General features: G+C 36.3%; 1 protein-coding gene across 4 annotated transcripts; it reads right to left on the bottom strand.

Moving 5' to 3' along the window:
• Positions 1-743: 743 nt before the first annotated feature.
• On the bottom strand, positions 744-6,354 carry LOC109007718 (DEAD-box ATP-dependent RNA helicase 42-like). Of its 4 annotated transcripts, none has more exons than XM_018987509.2 (2): positions 2,591-6,354; positions 744-1,061 (listed from the first exon to the last, which is right to left on the bottom strand). In XM_018987509.2, the coding sequence occupies exon 1, from the start codon at positions 5,992-5,994 to the stop codon at positions 2,593-2,595; it is 3,402 nt and encodes a 1,133-aa protein (XP_018843054.2). In that variant the 5' UTR covers positions 5,995-6,354; the 3' UTR covers positions 744-1,061; positions 2,591-2,592. The 4 variants fall into 4 exon arrangements, 3 of the variants coding, with proteins under 3 accessions (XP_018843054.2, XP_018843052.2, XP_018843051.2); XM_018987507.2 differs by having other exon boundaries at positions 744-1,159; XR_004802756.1 differs by lacking the exon at positions 744-1,061 and adding an exon at positions 1,181-1,655 and having other exon boundaries at positions 1,777-6,354.
• Between the last annotated feature and the right edge of the window lie 4,397 nt (positions 6,355-10,751).

The following is a 10,751-nucleotide window of genomic DNA, read 5'->3' on the forward strand; positions in this document are numbered from 1 at the left end:
TGCTTCATAGATAAATTTAAATCTTAAAGTTGGATATCAAGGTGAAATCTATTACTTTCGATCGAACGCTTAATAAACTTACTAGTGGAGAAAATTTCCTTACATTAAAAAAAAAAAAAAAAAAAATCCTCATGATCAATTGCAGCGGTTCACAGCTAATTCGCACTGCTACAACTTTAAAAGCGGTGCGCTTTCATTATTAACAGTTAAAAGCATCTTCAAAGAACGTGACGTCGCTGTCATGCAGCCTCCAAAGTAATTAATGGTGATTACATGATACAAAACATTATAAAAAAGACCGAGGGAGAAAGAAGAAGACAAATTGTTTTTTGCAAGAGAGACGTGTAACGGCGTGGGCTCAGGCTGTCCTTGTCTTCATTTCAAGGAGGAAAAGACTATTACGTATTATTGCATTAATATATATATATAATTTTATTATTCATCATTTTCAAACACTACATATCATATTTATTTTTATTTTTAATATTTTTTTATTTTATTCTTTTTAAACTAATTAATTTATTCTACTTTTTATTTATACACCGCATATTTAATAAGAAAAAAAAAAGTTATAAGTGATAGATAATATGAAAATAATGAGTAAAATTTTTCTATAATAACGTTTGATAATATAAGATTATTTGTACAGAAGACGGATCCTGCAAGCAGTCAAAAACGCAAGTCTCCGCATAGTTGATTTGTTTCAAACAAATTCAAAAAATCTTTTTTATTTTTAATTCACTTTGCATGAAACAAAGTCAAATCCTAATCATTGTTCAGCCTCCTGATACAAGCTGTGCTGATTGGTCTATAAATTATTGAAGTCCAGCACCAAGTGAAGTGAAGCGAAGGAATTCCTTATCCACTTCCGAATACTATTTATAACCTGCCTACTGAAGATCCTATGCAAAAAGCATGACATATATAGTGTCAATAAGCCATCCATAGTCATACACCGCCTCTACTTCTTCCGGATCGATCTCCTTTGCATAGCTTCTGATATGGACAGAGGGTAGTTTTCCAGATCCAGATTGACAGTCCTGGAAAATAAGGCTTGGTACCTGTGGCCGAACCAATTTCAAGTGTGCTTAAATCAAGACTTCAATGCACAAAAATTAATATAGCCATTAATTAGGAATCATCTTGTTGATGGCTCCGGCTGAAATAGAGAAACAAAGCATTAGCAAAACTTTAATTTACAGTACTACCACAGATAGAAACAGAAACTATTACCGCTATTACACCGATATCGATCTTAACTAGAAGAATGCCCATTATATATCAATCATCTAAGAATATCCAGGAAGGAAAAAAGAACCAAACCAAAAATGCATCCTCTACAATAGGAGTCATTTGTTATATCCCGGAAGTTCGCGAATACATTAAACACACTCTGGGCATGAGGTGATGATTACTGTAAAGATATCAAACCAAATTGTCATAAGTATGTATGATATAGACATCCATCTAATTAGGTCAGCGCCAAGCCAGTTGAATCTTAAGATCGCTTATAATATGGAACCCCAAAAAAACCAACAAGTGAAGATCCTCTTACTAGAAGGAGTCCTGATTAAGTTTAATACTCTTGTTGATATGTAATCATAACAAAGTTTGCAAATACGGCAACAGTTGGCTCCTGGATCCCAACTGTGAACCTGAAAACACACAAGAATATAACTAAATACATAGCATAATATCAGAGATCCCATAACTCATTCTCAGAGAATAAATATAAATGATAGAAAACATATATTAATCCACATAATTCTATACTACCAGCAGGAACACGAGAAACAAGGGCCGCACCATAACCTCCATTGCTTTCACAGCCATGATAGCAAAGGCAAGGAGCAGAGACAATATTTGGACATGCGAGCATAGGCTTAAAACATCCCTCGCGCCATGAGAAAATAAAAAATTAAAAGGGTTGAAAAAAAATTTGGAAATCAAAAAACAAATTCATAATATTTTGCAGCAAATCACTACAAGATGTGACCATGGTGAGGGAGGAGGAGGGAGGGAGGGAAAGTGGGGAGAAAATTATATGCTTTTGACTCAAAATCCACAAGTTCTACTTGGAGCTAAAAAGAGGGAAGAAAAGCACAATAGCAGATTTCGTTCTGTGTTAATCCTGTCACTACAGGTAACTCTCAAGTGCTTGATGACTTGGGCACATTCCCAAGTCATATAGCACCTACTCTCCGTCTCTCTCATAGATGATTAATGGGAAGATCTCAAGATGAACATTTTTTGGGGAGAGAGATGTTTCTATAAACAAAAAAGCTTGCATTATCATGAACAAAATAAAAATGTTTCCTAATTGTATCCTAAGCTTGATCCACATACTTCAACAAAGGTACACGTAAGTATCTTGTGCTGCTTCCAAACTGTTCGACAGTGTAATAAAAGCCAACTCCAAACTAATTTGTTCAGAAAAACTCATTCAACATATTAACTGGTGAAAAAATAATAACTAGACGTAAGAACTCATCCAAAACCCTAGAGAAGCTGGTAAAGATATGCCTACAAGACCTATAAAAAAAAGAAGATATGCCTATGATGGCTATATGAAATGGAATCAAATTCTTACACTTATAAAACTTGGTATCTCCCTGGTTGGGCTCCACCAGGCAGTTGTAATGCCTGGTTTGTGATGTCCTCCAAAACGCGCTTTAATTCTGATTTAGCTCTCTTTACAGACTGTTCGGTAGGGCCCTCAATGAACAAGTAAAGCTTGCGTTCTCCAGGTCCTGGCACCTTACCTGTTGGGAAATACTGCCCCCTGGTGGTAATAGCAGCTCCAGTCCAGTCTGAAATTGGCCCCAAAGTTTCCTTGTGGGTAACCTTCCATCGAGCATTCTGGGGAAAATCATTTATCTCCAGCTCTGCCTCATAGTGTTCAGACATTGCATCAGCTTGAATCTTCGCCAAATTTTGCTGCAAGTTGAGAGCAGCTGCAATGGCTGCTGCTCGAGCTGCCCCAGCCGTGTCATTGGCAATAGTAGGCAGGCCGGTCCCAGTCACAACTGCTGCTGTTCCAGGTATTGTTAGACCAACGCCTGGCAGCGAAATAGGAAGTCCACCATTGGGAAGCAGTTGAGCAGCTGAGCCTGGCATTGGCATGGGTGTACTGACTTTGGAGGCAGCAGCAATTATCTGAGCTAAGGCAGCCTGCTGTGATATGTCACCACCTGCCTTCCTTATACCTTCATCTTCGTCTTCGGAATCTGACTTATCCTCCTCGAAACCATATTCTTTGGCCTGTGCTTTCTTTGCTGCTCTCCTCATTTCATCTTCCTCTTCATTAAATTTAAAACCACTTCCACCATAACCAGTCCCATGGGCTTGCTCAAGTCCCTGATTCACTTTTGCCATAAAACTATCAGCAAGAGCTTTCAGGTCATCAGGAACAGCTTGCTCAGAGAGATCCAATGCCTTTACAAGATCTGGTGCATATCTTGCATCGTCCTCTGAGATAAATGTAATGGCACAGCCTTTCCGACCAGCTCGGCCTGTACGACCAACACGGTGGACATAGTCTTCATAGTGGTTTGTAACGTCAAAGTTGATCACCAATTCAAGCTCCTTCACGTCTAACCCCCTGGCAGCAATACTTGTTGCAATCAGCAAATTGCAGACGTTGCTTTTAAAATCAAAAATGGTCGACTCACGATCTGTCTGATCCTTAGCCCCATGTAATGAGAGGCAAGGATAACCATGCCTGAGGAGATCCCTGAACAAAGCATCACACTTCTCCTGTGAGTGGACAAATATCAAAATTTTTCCTTTCTCATACCATTCACCAAGTATTTCCAACAGTCTAAAGAACCTTTCATTTTCTGGCCTCACCTCAACCAACTGTGTTATGTCCTTGTTCACAACACTTCTACCACCAACTTGTATCTCTACAGGCTTACTTAACACTTTACGTGCCAAAACTTCAACTTGGCGCGGGAAAGTGGCAGAGAAGAGTACTGTTTGCCGATCTGGACGAATATTTTGCACAATTCGAGTAATTTGAGGTTCAAAACCCATGTCAAACATTCGATCAGCTTCATCCATGACCAAATAAGTGACCCTACGCAGATTTGTAATTTTCCCGGCACTGGTGCAAAGTATGTCAATCATCCTGCCTGGAGTACAGACAACAATCTCAGTGCCCCGCTTCAAATCACTAATTTGTTGGGCAACACCAGAACCTCCATACACAGGCACACACCTGATACCAAGTACCTTTGCAAACTTCTTTATGTCACTGTGGATCTGCTGTACAAGCTCCCTTGTAGGTGCCATTATTAGTCCAATAGGTCCATCCCCAGCTTCAACGGGTGGCTGGTCCTTTATATGCCTTAACATTGGCAGCACAAACGCAACAGTTTTGCCTGAGCCAGTTTTGGCAATGCCAATGCAGTCTCGACCACTCATAATTATAGGCAGAGCCTGAGCTTGAATTGTCATTGGCTTTTCATAGTTAAGCTTCTTTATTGTCTCCAAGATTTTACTTGTAAGCCCGGTTTGGTACCAGGTTTTGACTGGCTTCGGCACATCCTTACCATGTAACTTCAACTCCAATTGCTTCCGGAAGGCAGCAACCTCTTCAAAAGTCATCTTTGAGATCTCTTTTGCTTCAATGTAAAAATTTTTCCGAAACGGTTGATATTCTATCTTGGAGTGGTCAACTAAAGAAAGCTTCTCCACTTTTGTCTTCTTCACCCTTTTCATGAACTCATCATCATCTTCCTCATCTAACCGATCCTCATCATTCTCAGGGTCATCATAATCTGACTCCGAATCCTCGCCCTGCATTATTCTCCCCATAGAATGTTTTTGACCTTTCCGTGGCTGTTGACTGTTGCTTCCTTCGTGCTTCTTATCTTTGTTCTTCAAGTCCACATTCTTATCATCAATAGTTGAGGGAGCCAGATCACTTTTTAGCTTCTCAACTTCAGGCATCACCATAGAATTCATGAAGGCATCCAATGGATCAATTTCATCATCCTCAGCATCAACATCCCCCCCATTCTGCAAAGTGGGTGCATCCGTTTCATTGCCCAAATCGACCAACACTGATGCTTCAGCTTGTTCGTTTGTAGGTCTGGCATCTTCATCAACGTCCATGTCCGTCTCCAATTTTCCCGGTACTTCTTCATCATCAGATTCCCCTTCAAGAGTCCAGGTCTTGCTAGACATAGGTTCATCAGCATTTGCTTCCCCTCCTTTTTCTCTCTCAGCTTCTTCCTTCGCTCTCCTCAACTCTTGCCACTCCTGTACTCTCCTCCGCCGCTTCTCAATTTCGTCATCTAATCTCCGCTGCTCATCCTCCAACTCCTCTTCCCGAGTCAGCTTTTTCTCCGTCACATCTGAGTGATCACCACCACTGTTTCTCCTTGGGCTCTCTTCATTGTCATCCCTGTGCTTGCGAGGCCTACTGCTGCTCCGTTCACGATCTCTCTCCCTGTGATCATCGTCATCTCTCCTACGCCGCTTCCTATCATGCTCCCTAACCTCATCATCATCATTGCCGTCATCGCCATCAGCTGCCCGTCGCTTCTCCCTATCTTGCATTCTCCTCTCCTCTCTTTCCTTCTCCTTCTCTCTTTCACGCTCCCTTCTTTCTCTATCCTTCTCCTTCTCCTTCTCCTTCTCCCTCTCCCTCTCCCTCCCCTCTCTCTCACGTTCCCTCTTCTCTCGCTCCCTTTCCCTTTCTCTTTCTTTCTCCTTCGCCCTCTCCCTCTTCTCTTTCTCCTTCTCCCTCTCTCTTTCCCTCTTCTTTTCTCTGGCTCTTTCCCTCTCATCATCCCGTGTCCGCGTTCTATGCTTCTCCCTCTCCCTATCATATTTGTCATCAGAATCACTACTCTCTCTCTCGGATCTCCGACTATCGCTGTTCTTCTTCTCCCTAGGTCTCTTCTCCCCGTTCCTCGCCTTATCTCTTTCTCTATCTCGACTCCTTTCCGAATCCTCTCTCCTAGACTTATGTTTCCCCTCTTCCATTGCTTCTTCCAAATTGAATTTACAGATCAAAACTCAAATAAGCAAAAGGTTACACAAGACACTGATAACTTCTGTAAATCTTGAGAAATTGCAATCACGAGCGGTTGAGTTTATAAGAGAAGTGAATCAAATATAACGAAGTGAACAAACACCAATGATGGATAAACGATATTTGAAAACTGAATCTTGAACAGAAGTAGAAATAGAAATACCGCGAAAGTAAGCTCGGAAGAATCGAGTCCACGATGGATCCAGATAGAAAATTTCTGAAAACCCTCAAACCCCCCTTCTTTTAGGTCGAATGAATAAGAGGGCAGCGTAACGAATGAGAACCCCACGTCACGATGCTACCACCGTTGCATTGACCATGGATGGTTCTGAATTTATTGTTTGTCATTTGAAGAATGTTATTATGTGGTTTTATTTTCTTCATTTTGATCTTTAATTTTTTTTACTTATTAATTAAAAAGTGACTATTAATATGTTAAAATATTTTTTTTATTTTTTTAAATATTTAAGTATATTAAAAAATATAAAAAATAAAATTTATACTAATAAGCAGTCAAAATTAAGCAGTACACTACCCTTATTTTTTTATTATATTGCCAATTAATCTTTAATTATTTTTTTAAAGAAAGTTAAAATGTAATTTAAAAGTTATGAAAAATAAAGTATTTATAAAATAGGATACAAATAATATACGAGTATGGAAAATGCTAGGGTTATCGAAAAAATTGTACCTATTGATATATTTTTTAAAATAAATTATTTGTGTGTGTTAATTGGTGAAATTATTTACCCATTTATATATTTTTTAAATAAAAAATTGTACCCATTCATCTATTTTTTTTAAATAAAAAAACTGTACCCATTTATATATTGTTGGAATGAAAATCTATTTAAAATAAGTTACCCTAGTTGGTGAAATTGAAGATAAAATTCAAACATTTTCTTTTTATTTGAAGTTAAATATCACGTGACATGAAAATTCATTTTTTTCTCCCTTGATTTCTAACTTTGAATGCACATAAAAATAACCATTGAGAGATTATTAACTCTTAAAAAAAAATGTTGGTCACTTTTGGATTATGACTTGTGACAACAAACATGATAAATGTTGATCTTGTATCAATATGAAAAATATTATTCATTGTCTTTTTCTATTTTCTATCATTTTCTAAAATATGATCAAAGTAATTAGTAGATAATTGAAAATTTTATTCATTATCTTTTTAATCATCATACTTTTATCATTTATTGATGTAACGTTGTGATGGCATATTGATTTTTCTTTTTCCACAAAACATGTTCATGCACATGTGAAAATAAGATGATTTTTAAGGAGTGTGCTAAGTATGCTTTATTGAGTTCAAGTATTACAAATAAACAATTATATAAGCATGTAACTTCTTAGCTTGTGGGAGAATTATAAATGTTAGAATGGCTCAATCAACGGAACATCTTATTTATAAGTTTGGACTGTAATATATTAATTATTGTGGGGCTTATTTATAAAAAATAATTAAAGTATCGAGGCCCTTTTTAGCAAGTTAAAGTGGCAAGTTTAGAAGCTGATGCTAGACTTATAATATCCATAAAAATAATTATTGTAGTATTAAAAGCTAATGCTAAGGTGATTCACCTTGTTGACCCCATACCAAGCACGGATAACTTCTCTTATTAATGATATTTTCGTGCAAGAGGAAGCTAATGTCATAAAAGGATGCTTGCAAGTAGTTGTTATAGGCCTGAGAGACTGGTTTGGAAAGGTTTTGCAGATGGCAAAGTTTACAGTTAGAAGTACTTACCATTTGCACACTGAATTAGTGGATCAATTAAAGGGGCAACCGTCTAATAGTACAGGAGAAAAGTAAAATCTGGTCAACTATTTAGAAGATAAAGATTTCTCTTGCAGAAAAAATATTTTTGTGGAGAGCATATAAAGAGAGCTTGCCTACTATGTTGAATTTGTATAAGAGGGAAGTTGTGGAGAAGCCATACTGCTCTATATGTCTCGAGAGGGTGGAATCAGTTACTCATGCCTTATGGAGTTGTAAACATTTAGGGTAAGTGTTCTACGAAGCTACAAAAAAGTCCTCACTCAGAGAGGCTTTTCCTGTATTTGATTGAATACATGTGCAACAATTTAGATATTAAGATCATAGAAGAGATTGCAGTGATTTCAAAGAGAATATGGTACAGAAGGAATATAATGGTATTCCAAAATGAGTTCAAGCATCCAAACGTGGTAGTGAAGCAGGCAAGTGAGGATTTGTAGATGATGAAGGAACTAGGGGTGTAAATTTAAATCGAAAAATCGGTCCGGGGACCCGTTTTGAACTAGTCCGGTCCGGAACTAGTTTTTAAATTATGCAAACCGGCTTGAACCGGTCAGGTTCTGGTTCTACGATTTCCAGGACCAGACCGGTTGGGGGGAAAAATATAAAAATTAATATTTTATATATAAGTTTTATATATAATATATAATTATATGTAAACTTTTTATATATAATTATATATCATATATGAAATAATTTCATTTTATAATTTATAACATAAAATGTTAATCTTAAATATGAACATTTGTAATTTGTTTGATCATATGTTATTAATATAATTATATATAAGATAATGTTATTATAATTTATAAAATAAAAGCTTAATCTTGAAGATGAAAATTTAATTGATCATATGCTTTAAACATAAAATATATATATATTAAATTATATTATATATAGTCTACTAATGTACAAATTTATAACTAATACTAATTTTGTTACTAAAACAGATTTTTTTAGTAGTGCAGATTTTGTAATAGGAACAGATTTTTAGAACAAATTTTTGAAGCAATTTTTTTATTAATAGATTTTTATTTTTTAATGACAAACTTACATTTTAAAAAATCGAAAAACCAGATCGGACCGGACTGAAAACCTGTAAAACCGAAAATACAGATTTAGGAGAGTAACCGGTGCATAATCGGTTTTGGAAAATACAAAACCGGTAAATACCGATTTGGTCCTAAATTTTGTCCAAAACTGGACCGGATCGGACCGGTTACACCCCTAGAAGGAACTACATTCCTAAAAACCTGAGCAATCTAGTTCTATCAATATGGTGGTTCAAAGATGGACTCCCCCTTCTAATAATTATTTCAAGATAAACTGTAATGCAATTGTAGACAAAATTAATTGTAAAGTGGGAATAGGTATCGTAGTAAGGGATGAGAATGGATTGGTGTCTGCAGCTATGAGACAAAACAAGTCATTATTCCCTGATCCTCTGTTGGCAGAAGTTTCTGGAGCTTTTGAAGCTGTCAAGTTGGTCTACAATTGGGACTCACCAAGATAATTTTAGAAGGGGATTCACTTCAAATTATCCAAGCAATTTAAAGGGAAGAGGAGTATTGGTCAGAAGCAGGATTGCTTGTCAGTGATATTAAGGACCAGTTACAGTCCTTTGCCCATTGGTCTATACACCATGTCAAGAGGGATACTAACATTGTTGCAAACACTCTAGCTTAAAATGCTCTTTCTCTTTCTTGTTTTTGATGTGATTGTAGACATGTAGGAAGCGCATTCATGTATTATTCATTTGTTATGAGTTGATGATTTGAACGAAGAAGATATTTCTTTAAAAAAAAGAAGTGGCAAGTTTCTATTTTAGCATTATGCTTGATGTGTTAATGAAGATACTCGGGACTAAGATTCCGTTTGGATAGTGAGATGAGATGATTTTAGATGAACATTAAAAGTTGAAGAAAATAATGTTATAATATTATTTTTTAATATTATTATTGTCTTGAAATTTGAAAAAGTTGAATTATTTATTATATTTTTGTAAAAATTTAAAAAAATTATAATAATAAAATGATATAAGAATAAACAATTTCTATATCCAAATGGTACCTAAATCTATTCATTTGTATTATTTACAAGTCTATTGTGTAATACCAATTATGATGGGATCCATTATATTCATAAAAAAATATTAAAATATCTATACTTTTTATCTATTCAGTTACTCACAAAAAACTCTCCTTCAAAACAAGCTATATTTGGAAAGAAGTTTGGCCGAACGAATAAAATATTGAAAAATAATATTTATAGTCATAAAATATGTAAATATTATGCACTTGTTTTGAAAAAAATAAATAAATATTAGATCTACTTGAAAAAATTAATATTTTAATGATAGATCTCATTCTTAAAGAAGTGGCAACGCTTGCATAATATATGATTGTTGTAAAAGGATTTTCCCCTCACTCATAAGCTCATTAGGCGCTCGACCGAGAGTAATGAGATTCATCCTGATACTCGATCACAGGGCCCAAATTTGCCCACGAAGCAACTCGCTTGCGAGGGAAAATAAGCAATGATAGCTGATGGGATAGACAGGCTTGACGCTACTCGACCGCATCCCGCTCATGAGGACTCGTATATGACAGGACGGAAAAGACGGATAACCTTTGATCTTTTGACAAGAGAATATTGATGGACCGCCAAAGACACCAGCAGAGTAAAGCAAATCAGGAAACTACGCTGTATTAATGGTACCACTACCTAAGCAACATGCCACATTAATGGTGTCGTCGTAGAGGCACACCATATTTAAAGGACTCTGATAAAAGGAACAGTAAAAATGACATGGACTTCAAGAGGGTAGGCACGATCTGTCCCCACAGACTCCTGATATAAATAGCAATTTCTAGATACAAAAAAACTATTGACTATTTCATTATTTACAAATTTTTAAAA

This window comes from Juglans regia, chromosome 11 (genome assembly GCF_001411555.2).
Source record: "Juglans regia cultivar Chandler chromosome 11, Walnut 2.0, whole genome shotgun sequence".
NCBI lineage: Eukaryota > Viridiplantae > Streptophyta > Magnoliopsida > Fagales > Juglandaceae > Juglans > Juglans regia.

What these genes read in the sequence shown, in the direction of transcription:
- LOC109007718 (XM_018987509.2), bottom strand. Translation starts at nt 5,994, where the DNA reads ATGGAAGAGGGGAAACATAAGTCTAGGAGAGAGGATTCGGAAAGGAGT.